This window comes from Telmatherina bonti, assembly GCF_933228915.1.
Source record: "Telmatherina bonti genome assembly, chromosome: 14".
Classification (NCBI taxonomy): domain Eukaryota; kingdom Metazoa; phylum Chordata; class Actinopteri; order Atheriniformes; family Telmatherinidae; genus Telmatherina; species Telmatherina bonti.
The window spans coordinates 9,874,075-9,888,953 of NC_136612.1; the positions used below are offsets into that span (position 1 = coordinate 9,874,075).

The following is a 14,879-nucleotide window of genomic DNA, read 5'->3' on the forward strand; positions in this document are numbered from 1 at the left end:
CTTACTGGTAAATAGTTATTTTTAACTCCAACAATCAAGGATTGGGAAGATGTCAAAGCTGATGATTTTTTTCTCCTAAAACTGGGATGAATTTTTCTGCAATGGAGTCGCAGGTTTAACAGGAACATGGTCGTGACATTCCCGGACATATAAATACTGTTTCACTGTGGCTGTAAAATGTTTTAACATCATCCATCAGAACACTGTTTATGCTCCTGATTCCCTGTTTCTGCACAGATTTAATGTGTGTGTCCATGTAAAAGGTCAGTGTGGGTCATGTCTTTCTTTTGAAGAATTTAACTTGGATTTTTTATGGAGTGTTTTATGATACAAGCTTAAAGTGTGTTTTCTGCCTTGTTAAACCAACATAGACTGGATTTTCTCTTTCCACACTGAACAAGTTAAAGGTCAGTGATGCTGACAAACTTCTCTCCTGCTAGAAAGTCCTGACAGGACTTTAAAAAGAAAAAAACAGATAAGATCATTGCAGGAAGAAAAGATCTTGTTTCTTCCTCAGAAACTTCCAACCAATTGAATTTCTGTAACCTAAACCAGAAAACAAAACTTATGTGATTCAATTACAACTGAAAAGAATGAACATAGAATTAATAAAACACGGCTAAAAAAAGTTACCCAATTTGTTTAATAAAGTTAATGTGATGCTCTAAATAAGATTTATGTAAAACATAAAAAATGTCTGTAAAGTTTTCTGTAAAGTTTATGTAAAACTATCAAAGTTTATATGTAAACATCAACATATTTAAATATTTGTCATTTATTTATAGTATTGATTTACTTAGTTGGGAAACGTGACTTAAAAATGACGTCGCTATTTCAACGTTGATGTGATCAGAAAATCTGAATAGGATCCAACAGTTCTCCAACACTGGAACCTGACGCTGATTCATCGCTGACTCAGCATTAAAATGCCTGCTGGGACGCTGATGACACATAGCTTTATGGTACCGCATCTCCAGCTGATGGCCTTTCTAACTGCAACCTAGAAATCTAATCATGGATGGAAGCAAACTTCCTCCAGTTCAACCAGGACAAGACCGAGCTTTTAGTTATTGGCACTGTAACGGAGAGAGAAACTAAACAACAAACTTCCAGCTCTGCATCAGAGCCAAGAGAACAGGTTTAACCTGATCTCAGGTTTCACACCCACATCATAAATGTTGCTTAGACTTCTTTCTAGTGCCTGAAAAACACAACCCGAGGTTGTGTTTCTCTTTCAAGCAGATGCAGACTCTGATCCATTATTTCATCACCTGCAGGATGGATCATTGCAACGCTCTTCTTTCTGTTGTCCCAATGAAAACTTCAGCACTGCTGCAGCTGCTGCTGATCTCTGCGGCACGTCTGCTGACAGGGACAATAAATAAAGTGGCGGTGGCGGCTCTCTGCTGAGTGCGCCTCTTGTTGCATTAACACTGACTATCACTGCCCCACGACAACGTCCTCTAGCTTTATTCATTAAATAAAACCATGCCATATCTCTACTGAATCCGCCATCATTCAGACTGACAGGAAGAAAAGCGCCGCCTCCCTCCTCTCTTTGCCGCTCGCTCCAGACAAACGTCAGACATGGCAGGAGCGTTGGGAGCGTTTTGGGCGTCGGACACAAAAGTGGCAGTTTAGTGACCAGCGTAGAGCGTTCAGCGGTTTGAGCATTTTCGACGCTCAAAACGCGTTTGGTCTGAACACACCGATAGACATTTTTAAATACGGTGAGCTCTCCAGAGTCCTCAGGTTCTCTGATACGCATCTTTTACAAACACTAAACCTTTTTTTTTATAAAGATTCTGTTATGATGTGGTGGTTTGTGTTTTTTCCTTGGTTCAGGTTTCCTGTTTTATTTTGTAGTAGTTCCTGTTTGGTTCCCTTGTTTGTTGTTTAGCTTTATTGATTTCCTGTTCATTGAGTTCACCTGGTCTTGTTTCAGTTCATTCCGTTCACCTGTTTCTTGTTTGGCTTTCTGTGTATTTATACCTCTCAGTTTCATTGTTTGGTTACTGGATCATTTTGTTGTGCGACCTTGTAGTTAGTCCCTTGAGTGTTGGAATAAACCTTCTGGAATCATTATCCCTGTTTTCCTCATCTCTGTGTTTGGGTCCACATCTCCACTGCCACCATAACAGATTCAAGGTGAGTCTTCTTTTAGCTTTTATGCTCCACATTTGTGGTCTGCCACAGGACCTGAGGGCATTTGAAACTTTTTGTGTTTTTAAACCCAGCCTTTGAATTTGATGTGTTTTCTGTAAAATTCATTTCATGCAGTCATTTACTCTTTATTTTATGTTTTACTTTTTTTTTTTTTTTTTTAACCCATGTTTTCCTTGTTTAATCATATACCTATTTTAAACATGCTGATTATTTTTTACATTTTTATTTTGTTGTATAAGCATGTATTGTATTATTAGTGGTATACGTATTTAAAGATCTAAATGATCCTATTCAAAAGGAGATTTATTTAAAAAGGCTTTTTAATTAAATTCCTGGGATTCTCTACACTGGGTCCTTTTTTGTTTTATATAGATGTTTTATATAAAACTTAAATATCAAAATGCAAAAGTCAAACTTAAAGCATGAAGCTTCAGTTCTTTGTTCACTGATGATCCTTTAGAGGTAGATTTATATCAAACTGTGTGTGTAAAAGAATTAAAAATAGGGGAGTTCAACTGTTTCCTGTCAAACCAGTTTAGCTTATATAACAGACATAGTGAAACAGTTCAGCTCAGTCTTGAGACGACAGCAGCTGGAGAACACCTGAGTTCTGCTTAAAGGTGAGTGTGCGTGAACAACTTTTTTTTCTTTTCCCCCCTCAAGAGTGTGAGTGGGTTTCATCTCTGTACTAAACAGGAAGAATAGTTAAACTTTTATTCTCCTTCAATACAAACAGTTTCTATGACCGGTTTGTCTGCGCAACTATCTGTTTCTAAGTTGTAACGCAGCAGAAAATTTTCATTTCACAGTAAAACTTCAACATAACTGATTTTCTTTGGGAAGTAAAGGAAAGACAGTTTGGGCTGCTTATGTGCTTTCTGGTGGATAAAACTTCAGTGTTCAGGCTACAGACATTGTCTCCTCCCTCCTGAAGGAGACAGGAAGAAACTGTCTTTTGAGATATGCTTCAGTTCATCTGGGCATATTCCTTCAAGGAAGTCATGCATGGCATCAGTGGTGTAATTTTCAGGAACATGAAAGTACTCCAGCTTCTATAGTTTAGATGACCCTTTCTTTGGAGATCTGGGTCAGCAGCCAGTTTTTTCTTTTCAATATATGTGGTTTGCATAGACTCTTTGTCTATGATGCAATACCTACATGGATGGTTGGCTGAAAAGCTTTCAGCAAAGCCAAAAAGTCCATGCATGCCAGAATTGTCACCAGATACTTGGCCAAGGGCTACATTGACATGCACCAGCATGTCATTAACACAAATGTTATTCAAGTGCTTCAGCTCATCTTCTATACATTCAATGTTTATTTTTTTAAGCCATATTTTGATGGAAAGTGTTCTTTATATACCATGGCTCTAACATGGAGCACCATCACCATTATGTCTATTTTTAACTGAATTGCACTTCTCTGATAAAGGAGGAAACCAGTGGCAGGTTGGGTTGCATTCTGCACGACAATGGGTAGCCTTTTGATTTTATCGGCAAACGTTTCCTCCCTCTGACATGTGTATCTTGAATGTGATCCAACTAAAGAAATTCTGTGTCGTGGTTTCCAATTGATTCCAAAGTGTAATCTGTTTAATTTCTTATTAAGCTGGGAAAGTCTGCTCTGTTTGAGCTGAATCCAGTTAAGTCAAAGTAATATCAGGTTTATTCATTAAATTACAGCTTAAACTTTGATGGTGCAGTAGTTTCTTTGTTCCAATGCAACTGAGCTTGAACTATTTTTCTGATATTCTCCTTTTTCAGCTTTTTTCTAGTTTGTTTCGTCTTTTTCAGACTTACTTTAGTCCTTTTGTGGCTTCATTTCCCCATACCTCCTTTACAGCATGTATGCTAAGAGTAATCAAAATATACTGGCATGAAGAAATTTTGTGTTTAGTGGGACTGGGTTTAGAATTGATGACCATTTCCTACTATAGTACAACCATATCCTCACACATATTATTGCTGACCTGAACCAAAGACTCGTTTGTTTTAATTTGGTGCAGTGCAATAGATCAAAATTTTAAAATTAATTATTTCAATTAAATCAACCTTTATTTATAAAGCACTTTTCATGCAGATGCATTTCAAAGTACTTAACAACATAAAAACAATTTCACACTTACGCACATACACGTGCATCCCAAAAGCACAACCTCATCTTTCCCCTGACCTAAAATGAAATTAAACTACCTCCAGGATTTTATCTCTGTGAAAAAATGTAATGGAAACGCAGCTAATGTATAAGTGTTGACATTTTGCTGTCAAAGATTCTCCAACATTAGCCTTTACATGTATCTGTTGTGGTGTAGGAGATTCAAGGACCCAAGCGCAGATAGGATTTTTGATGCATGTAAGGGCTTTATTGTTTTCCTGGGCAGAATGGCAGGGGGACAGGCAGGAATCTGGCATTGGTTAAAAAAACGGTTAAATTGGGCAAGGGATTAATTTGGCAGAAATACTGAGCATGACCGAGAGCTGTTACCACTGTTGAAACAACAATCAGGCGATGACTTGATGACTGAGCTGGGCTTTTATCTTGCTGCTGCTTAATGGCAGATCAGAAACCGGTCCGAACCGCGTTATCGGGTAAACAGACACACCCACTGCAGCACACGCCAGAGCAGGAACCACAACAGTACCAGTCACATGATGATGGCACAGCCAGATTTGTACTTTGTCACATGATAGGGTCATGTGTTACATTTTCTTTTGTAAAGAGAACCTTTCCATATAATGTTGGCAACACAGAACATTTTAGAAAGACACTGATGTGTCGACTCATCAGAAAGTCCTTAAATCATAATTCCAGTAACATGATTGGTAGTTTTCTTTCTATCTGGGATATCAGGTGACATGGACTCTGATTTAAAACATTTGTCGGGTTTCAGTTACTGCATGTAAAAACAGCCTCTGAACATTTTTGCATCGAGTGTAAAATGGCAAATCATGGTGTTGTACAACAAGTCTACATTACCTTTCTAAAAGAAGTCTATACTGTATCTGCAGTTGACTGAATGTGTTTTCCCGCAGTGGAATTGAAACTACATAAAACTAAAATTCTATCCACCAATATTTCAACCCGCGTGTTCCAGTTGAATATTCAGTCAGTGGACCAGTGGGTTCCGACTTCCACGCTGACTCAGCAGCTGCTTCTCTCCTCAGTCATCCTGTTTGCATAAAATACCTCTCCGTATTATCCAGTTTCTCATGAACTTGTTCAAAGTTCTCACAAGGTTGAAATTAATAGTTGACCTTTTAGAGTTCACCTTTTCAGTTTCTGAACTTGTTCAAATTTCAGTCAACTGAAGTAATTTAGATCCAAAGTGAGAATGAAAGACTGAACTTGAGACAGAGACATTTTATTGTTTTGCAATAAAAAGTTTTACACAAGATTATCTTCCATCAGCCAGAATGGATATGCATGTGGAACAAACAGACGCTTGTTCACCATAGCAGCACATTTGTTTGTCAGATACTTTTGTCAATCTCTTCCCTGAAAGAAAAACCCTACAAAGTTTAGAGAAACTATAAATGGCCCAAACATTGTCTCACATGGTGTCTTTTCTGATTTGAAGCTGAGAGGTTCTGAATGTTTTGTTTTTTTTTTGTTTTAAGTGCATGTAACTTGAACAGAAATGTTGGATTCACAGTTTTAATTTCAGGCAGTATTTAGTATTCTGTTAACATCAGCAGATGAGGTGTGTGCTGAGTCTGCAGCAGAGTTGTCATGGAAAGTTATGTGGGAGTGTGCAATGCATTGTGGGAGATGTAGTGTGACCTCAAATGTACGTAATGGAAACACTGTCGTACTACCTCTGTGTTGAGACCAGGGCTGCCAAAGTCTGGTCCTCGAGATCTGTTACCCTGCTTCCTTTCTCCAACACACCTGGGGATCCTTTGATTCCAGCTTCAAGTTGTGTTAAATGACTATTTGGCTTTTTTCATCCCGACTTTGTTCATGTTGGAGGATTTCACTGCAGCAGCAACTCTGCTGAAAACCATCAGCTGATCCAGATATTTCTGTCATCACAAACTCAATCTGATGCTTTGAGGAAAGAAATGTCTCATATCTGACAGGAAGCCAGAAGGAAAAGCAGGAGGTCAGAAACTGGTTCTGTTTGGGTCTCAGACCTGAACAGTGTTTTTTGTAGTTCTGAGTGTTTCTGCTATACCGCTCAGGAAGACGAGGCGTACGAAGAAGACAAAGACGAGGACGGAGCAGAGTCTGCAGGGCACCGATATCTGGCGGAGATGGAGGACTCATCCAGACCTCCAGACTGCAGGACTGGACCAGAACCATCTCATACAAAGTAAGTGGACCGATTATGAAGGGGGTCAATGTCTCAGCTGAGTCTGTTGCCGTGGCAACTGAATGCTGGAGCCGGAAATGAAGGTATTGAAACCTGCTCAGTTGTCCAAGTTGTAAAACATGTTTTCGTTGATGTAACAGAGGCAGCAGCAAAGGAACATGTTAGAGTCTTTATTCAGCAAAGTTTCACACAAGACCAGAAGATCTGAATCCAGACTGGATGAAGTCTCTTAGATTACAGACTCCAGGCTTTCAGAGATGTCAAGTAAATGTTCTGCAGGTCTCAGTATTGGATCAGATTGGAATGAATCCATCAGGAACATTCATGGTTCTGAATCCATACACTGCACAACTTAAAATGAAACACTGCACATTAAAAAATAAATCAAATCTGGACACAAAACAAATCTAAAATAAAAGTAAAAATAAAAAAACACGAGAAAAAGCTCAGGTATGACCAAATGCCAGCTCAAAGAAGTTGGTTTTAAGGACAGACTTAAAATCAGAGACAGATTGAGCAGCTCTGATGTGAAGGGGAAGGCTGTTCCATATATCAGGACCAACAACAGAAAAGGCTTGATCACCCCTGGATTTTAATCTGGCCAATGGGACCTTAAGTAAAAGTTGAGAAGAGGACCTAAGAGTCCTGGCTGGAGCATGTAGATGTAACAACTCTGCCAGATACAACGGAGCCAAACAGTTTAAGGTTTTAAAAAAAAATAAATAAATAAAAAAAATGTTGTACTGGGTCCTAAAACTAATATATTGATCTTCCACCACCAATAAATCTAGATTTACATGAGATGTTAAGTAATTTCAGCAACTAAAATAGGCTCTGAAATGAACTTGTTCTACATGTTACAAAAGCCTAATCACACAACGAATAAGTCGTACAATAGCTGCCATACAAATACAGTTATGCAATTAAAATGACGTGATCGCCTATCATTAGGCTATGATCATGGTGTTTTCCCCACCTGCACATACAAAACATGAAGTCATGGTTGGACATAATATATATTTCCCCAAAGCGTAAAGATGCGAAGTGGCTTATCTTTGCCTGCCGGGGGACATGGCGCATTGAGACTCTTTGGAGCCTGGCACCTTCCAAAGGGAATGACCAACAGGTCAGGGCAGCTCACTCTTTTCCCAAGAGAGTAGAGTAACAGAACTGTGTGCACCACACCCAGACATGCTGAGGTGTAGTGGTACATTGAGCCGATGAAGTGGAGGTGTCTCAATGCACAGGAGGAAACCTTTTTACAGCTGAAAATGTTTGCAGTTAAGTGGAGGCAATACATCACATGGCACTAAATAGGACTGTCTCGTTCAGCTGGGACAAGCGCTGTTGTCCCTGATGTCAAACTCATTCTCTCATGTTGGAACCAAACGCTGCTGCTATGCAGCGTCCAAAAGTGATGCAACATGAGGTGGAGAATTCTGATTTATTTACAAGTTTTTCTCTTAGTGTAATTTCTGTCAGGACAGTTTTTATCTCTCCCCAACTCCTGCACCTCCTCCTTGATGGCAATCATTATGTCCTCTATGGATACGGTTGCTGGGGGGCACAAGGTGGAACAACTGGCCACCACATCTGCAGCTCTGCAAACTCAGTTGGGATACATAGAAACTGCAGAATTTTAACAGTAAATAAACTGGAGTCAGAGATGCCTCATTTGTGTCTGTTTGTTTTATGATGTGAAACAAAGGAATAAACCACCTGGTGGTCTCTGGTGCATTTGCTTCCAGCATATCTGTGGACTCATTCATTTTCCCTACCAGCTTCTAATCTGTGGGAGTGGGCAGCAGCCTCCCCTTCCTCCCTGGTGAACATACTCCTCCTGTGGATGGCAATGTTTTTCCCCCTTCATTTTATTGTCTGACCACTTTATTTTTACTTTCTGGAAGTGTCTGGTTGTCCAATGAGACACATTGACAGAATCTGACACCTGCTGACGCTCCTCTGCCTTTCTGGCAATGGTGATGTCCATCCCGTCTCCACCAAATGAAATAATTTTACATTTTACAACCTTATCAATTTGAAAGAAAGGCATGGGACTTTTTTTTTTTTTTTTTTTTTTTTGTGACATTTCCTGTTTTCCGTACGTACGTCATCTCTAGTCATCGTTGCTACACGCAGTTTTACAAATGAGACCCCCTGATCATGTCCAATCAGGACCACCAAGCAGTTCTACCCAGAGGAACTCAGAAGGTCCAAAACAGAAACCTCCAGAGTTCCTGGTTTGTGTGGAAAGTTCCTGCATAGGAAGCAAGTCCTCTGATGTGAGTCAGCTAGAAAAGCTGGAATCTGATCCAAACATGAAACCTTCTGATTGTCTGCAGCAGTTTGTGGGTTCAGAGCTTCTTCAGTGGGTTTCATCACACTTTCTCACTGATTGATGTGAAATGAATAACAACATGTCTATATTTGCAGAAGTCCAAACCACAGATGGAGAACAGAGACTCCAGAACTCGACTGTGTGTCGATGAAGAGTGACTGGTCCAAAGACCTTCCTCTATACCTCAGTGCTGGACCAGGACCTTCAGATTCACAGTAAGAGAAATGAAACCAAGTTTAAAGATCTTGTTTGTTTTTACTTGTCCTGTCCAGTATTAAAACAAGAAGAAGAAGAATGATGGTCTTGTTGCTGTGTTGGCTGAGCAAATTTACTTTTTCAAGAGGCAATGTTTAAATATCAACATCCCCTGGCTCATTTTATTTTTTCATATTACTTTTCATGCTTTAAATTTCATTCATTTGTCTTTTCTGCATAAATGTTTTTGTTTACATGCTGGACCTGACTGGAGAAAGAGCACCAGAGATGAACAAAATCAAAAACACACACAAAAATGAATTAACGGAAACTGTGTGTTAGTGAGTAGACCTGCAGGAGAACTCGGTGACTGTATCAACATGCACAATTCAGAGTGAAATGTGTTTGCAGAAAAATGATTGTCAATGTGACCCTGCCTACACAAAGGTCAGAGGTCGGCCAGGAAGATGCAAAGACACAGGACAATGGTAACCACCCCCGAGCAAAGATCCCAGCCACCCCATCATCAAGTCAGCCTGGCACCTGGCCATGAAGTGGCAGAGGTAGGCCCCCAGTGTCAGTGGGCTCAAGCCCCAGGGGGCCTAGAGCGGCAAAATCCAAGCCCGCCATCGCCTGGCCGCCCAGGGCAGACAGCATGCGGGCCCCAAACGCTTGAAAGCAAAAGGACCCCATTGCCCCAACCCTCCCCACTCGTGAATGATTGTGAAGTGTGCGTTTGCAATTACAATCAGGGAGGAGTGACCACACGTTAGAGGCGGGACCTCCTATGCAGCCCCACCCACAATACACTGCATGGCCCACTCCCCAAATGATCATGTATTATCAGTGTATTCATGAATAACTGTAGTTAAAACTGGGAAGTGAGCCACTGCCCAGTGCAGCAAATGGAGCCACTAAGTCTGGGTCTGCATCAGTTAAAATCATCCGCTGTGATCAGTTTCATCTCAGAGTAGCGTCCTGATCAGGTCCAATCTGAACCACCCAACAGTTCTATCCAGAGAAACTCAGGGGCTCTGAAGTAGAACCCTCCAGAGTTCCTGGTCTGTGTGGAAAGTTGCTGCAGAGGAAACATATCCTTTGTCGTCAGTCAGCTAGAAAAGCTGGAATTTGATCTAAGGACTGATCCATGTCATGAAACCTTCGATTGTCTGCAGCAGTTTGTGTGTTCAGAGCTTTTTCATTAGTTTTCATCAAATTCTCACTGATTGATGGGAAATTATTGATAACATGTCTTGGTTAGCAGAATCCAGAACTACAGATGGAGAACAGAAACTCCAGAACTTGACTGTGTGTCGATGAAGAGTGACCGGTCCAAAGACCTTCCTCTATACCTCAGTGATGGACCAGAACCTTCAGAGTCACAGTAAGAGAAATGAAACCAAGTTTTCAGGATCTTCAGTGACTCCATGTCAGTTGATGTTTGACAGAAGATTTTATGTCAAAGTAAATTTTCTTTTCAGAAGAAACTTCAGTTCATTTGAAAATGTTTCTTTTTACACTTTTATTTATTTTCTGTTTTATTTCTTGTTTTCAGAAATTCTGCAAAACAGATGAAAATATTTATTTCACCGACACCTGAGAAATATTTGTCTCTATGGAATTTTCTTTTTTCATTTTGTCTTAAATCTAAAAAAAGTTGTTTTCAAAATGTTTGTCATGTCTTGTTTTGAAGCACAGCAGCTCCAATCTTCGTCCATCTTAATGTGTCAGTAATGTTGTATTTTCTGTCTGGTTTTAGTTAAGCTGCTCTTTTCTCATCATGTCACGCTCAGAATATCAGCAGTTTATTGATCCTGTCCTACTTCAGTCCAACATTTTGTTGTCAAGACCAAATAGTTTTTGAGACTAAAAGTATAAAAAAGAATTAAAATGTTGTTTTATGTGAAATATGCTGACATCTTGCTGCAGTGATGTCTCTATATGAGCCTAATCTTGTCAGAGGAAACTCGTCAGATGTTGCTGCAGGAGGTTTTGAGTTTAACATCAGCCTGCAGACAGATGACTCAGTGTTTATTCAATCTGAAGAAAACAAAAACATGCTTGTTTGTGTTTCTGGAACAACTGAAATCAAAGAATCCATCAGTTTCATCACAGACTGAATGTTGGATCCAAACGGAAACAGAAACTCTTTTACTGCCCTCTGAGACGTCACAGCTTCTGGACAGCATAGACACATCCTGATATCTTCACCAACAATCTTGTAGTGATGAAGAAATGTCTCTACAGAAGGAAGAGGAGGGACGTCTGTGAGGAGGAGCAGCTGTCCTGCTCTCTGTGTCGGGACATCCTGAAGGATCCAGTCTCTGCCAGTCTACCAGTCTACCAGTCTGCTTCCACTGGAGACTCCTCCTGTCCACAGTGTGGAGAAACAACCAGACCTGGACTGCAGACATCTGGTCAGAGCAGAACTGTAGCAGGTCAGATATTCTGTTCAGGTGTGTGAGAGCTCAGACATGTAGATGAATGTTTCAGATCTTCATTAAGATCATTTCAGTGAGTCTTTTTTCTGGAAGACTCACCTGTGCATCGATCATTGACAGCAGGGTTTGAGTTCAGGGATGTTCAGGGTGGGATCTGAGGCTGATTCGGATGATCACATTTCCATGGAGTCTGTATGTGTATATGGTTAAAGTGAAAAATGTCTGCAGCAAGGCAAGTTTATTTGAACAGTGCAATTTAACAGAATGATTCAACGTGCAGTGGAAACATTAAAACAATAAATAATGAGCAGAATTTGAAATAAACAAGACGAATAGGTAAAAAGTACAACAGATAAACTATTAAACATGTTTAAATAAAAGGAAAAAAATTCAAGTCTAAAAGGAACAAATGTAGAGCTGGACTTTTCAATAAAAACTAGTGAACTGCTGCAGACAACAGGAGGGTCCTCAATCTGGATGTTCCAGCTGATATGAGGCTTTAGGAGAGTTTGTTTCAGAGATGTTGAGCATAGAAGCTGCATGCAGCTTCCCCAGGTCTGTTCCTGACTCTAGGAACTGATAAAAGACCAGATCCAGATGACCTGAAGGGTCTGGTAGGTTCATACAGTAACAAGAGTTGTCTGATGTCCTGACCCATTCAGAGCTTTATAGATCAGCAACAGATCTTAAAAGTCCATCCTCTGGTGAACAGCCAGTGTAAAGACCTCAAAACTGGACTAGTGTGGTCCACTGTCCTGGTTTTAGTGAGGACTGGAGCAGCAGAGTTCGGAATTAGCGGCAGGTGTCTAAAGCCTGCCGTACACGAGGACTATCTGCTGAGCAAAAAGTCATTCGAGACTGTGTTTCTCAGCAGAGAGCTCGCCATGTGCGCCTCAATTTCGCCAACCTTTCTGGCTCGCGAGACAAAAAACTCATCGTTTGCGTACTACCAAAGTTACGGGCTGAGGGCAGAAATTCAAGTGGTCAATCAAGACGCGTCCTCCACTCACGTGATTCACTCACACAATTCCAAGATGGTGACCTATTGCGAAGTCGCTAATGATTATATCTTGGAAGATAAATTGGTCGAAATATGGCCAGACTGTCCATGTTTATATGATGCAAACTCATCTGACTTCAAAAACAGGGACATGCGCGACCAGGCATTGAAGGAGATGGCAGCAAAGTTTGACCAGACAGGTATGAATTGTGTAATGTCACGGGTACCAGCTAGGGTTAGCCGTATTAGCCGGGAGCTTGAAACAACTGTACACGATATTTTATAACTGATTTGACTTGACTTTGCATACATGCATATGTATGGGAAAAACCACTGTTCTCTGGCTGTTGAATGGCAATGTGTTTGCCATCAATTGCTCCAACCCAACAATGATAGTTCCACCTCTCCTTGAATTCTTTGGCAATTTCCATCCATTCACCAGTCGTTGTTGGGACCTGAAAAACAAACATGTGTAATGTTTGCTTCTAATTTATTCATTTCAGCCATCACCATCTAATACAACTGGCAGTGAGGACACAATTGACACAGGAGATGATGGTCACAGCAAAGACCCTGGTGATACATTTTCTGTCATTGAAAGTGAAGCTGATGAAGTAGAAGGCAGTAACAGAACATCTACCCCCAAATGCACAAAACCCATCATACGAGCAAACCATCTGAAACGGCAGAGAGGCTGAAGAATATCAGTTAAAAGGTTTAGCTGAGTCAATTTCTCAGAGAAACAAGGCACAAAAAAATAATTCATTGGAAGATAATGCAGTGTGTGCATTTGGTCACTATGTCACACAAACATTGTCTGATTTTGATCCATATACTAGAAACTTGGCCCAATTTCTTATTAATTTATTTCAGGCACAAATGGGAACACTTAGGCTGATTGGCTGTGTGTTTTGGCTACGTTGACAACGACCAAGTGTGCAAAAGTACAGTGTACAGTTTTTGAGATTTGAAAACTGCAGCAGAGTGTTAATGTTGAATAGTTAAACAGCATTATCTACTTACTTGTTGGATCTGTATTGCATACTTAAGTTGTATTTGAATAAAATGCAAATCTTTACCTTCATATACTGCTCCGTCATTGTGCTGTACAATGCCTGGCATGTCTCATCAACAATATTTGAGACTGTCCTTTCTCAAATCCTGAATTGAAAGGCCAGAAATGTTTCACCTTAAAATATTGAAACATTATGTTATGAGCTTTAAAAAAGACAAATGATTAAAAAGCTAACCTTTAACTATAATGTATCACCTTTTACAATAAACACCGGAATTGTCATTCAGAGGGATGCCTAATATAGTTGTGATGGCCTTGCTTTTTCAAACAAAATTTACATAAATCTGTTTGAGCTAGCTACATGTAAACAGTGTAAACTTAGGCCAGCCATTGTGCATGCAATGTAATTTACATTTACCTGTAGCCAGGAATCTTAGTGTGATGGCAAGCCTCTCTCCAGGACTGATACTCTTTCGCATTGTGGTATCAACCTTGTGGATCGATGGGCCCACCATTTCCAACACCTTCTCAAAGGACTCTTTGTCAAGGCAGTGGTATTGTTGGAAGGATTCTGGATCTTTGAGGTGCATCTCTTGGAGCCAAGCCCTCACCCATGTTCTCCTAACTTCAGAACGCCACCGACGGCGGCACCTCAGTAAAAGGAGTAGCAATTTTTTCCTCTATATCCATTCCTCTGTCTTTATTTCAATCATTTGAATCATTCTGACTCAAGGGTCGCCATCTTTGAATTGTGTGGGTGAATCCCGTGAGCGGAGGACACATCTTGATTGGTCACTTGAATTTCTGCCCTCAGCACGTAACTTTGGTAGTACGCACACGGTAAGTTTTTTTTGTCTTGCGAGGCAAAAAATATCAAACAAGTTTGATTTTCCCCCCAAGGCCTTGCGAGCCAGAAAGGTTGGCGAAATTGAGGCGTACACTGCGAGCTCTCTGCTGAGAAACAGTTTCGAATTACTTTTTGCTCAGCAGGTAGTCCTCGTGTGCGGCAGGCTTAATAGAGTTTTTAGGTGGATCTGTAAAGACCCTGTTACAGGAATCAAGCAAATTAAAGGGGTGTTATTATGGTATTTGGAGTTTTCTGAGCTTTCTACAGTGTACATCCTCATCAGACATGTGAGCGGCACTGTTTTTTATCACCTAATCGCATGTTTGAGTTTGAGTTCCATCACTCTCTCCGTTCGGTTTCCAAGGCGACGAAAAACACGTCATTTTAGAGGGTTTTTTTTTCTACTTGGAAATCCTTGTGACGTCCCGGGGGATAAGGCTCGGTGATTGGTTATCTTCTACTGGTTAACAAGGGCATGTACAAATACATCAGGCGGGTGGAAAACGTGGGATAAAGTTATTTCCAACGTTGGCTGGTGAGTTTACCAAAGAGAGACATCCTGTTG

General features: G+C 40.5%; 1 protein-coding gene across 1 annotated transcript in view; it reads left to right on the plus strand.

Moving 5' to 3' along the window:
* Positions 1 to 11,238: 11,238 nt before the first annotated feature.
* LOC306765259 (protein NLRC3-like) overlaps positions 11,239 to 14,879 on the plus strand; it is a gene marked incomplete at both ends in the record, with an annotated part of 28,549 nt that continues 24,908 nt past the window's right edge. Inside the window, one exon of the mRNA XM_079252663.1 lies at positions 11,239 to 11,449. Within this exon, the coding sequence (XP_079108789.1) occupies positions 11,239 to 11,449 (211 nt within the window). The remainder of the gene's footprint in view (positions 11,450 to 14,879) is intronic.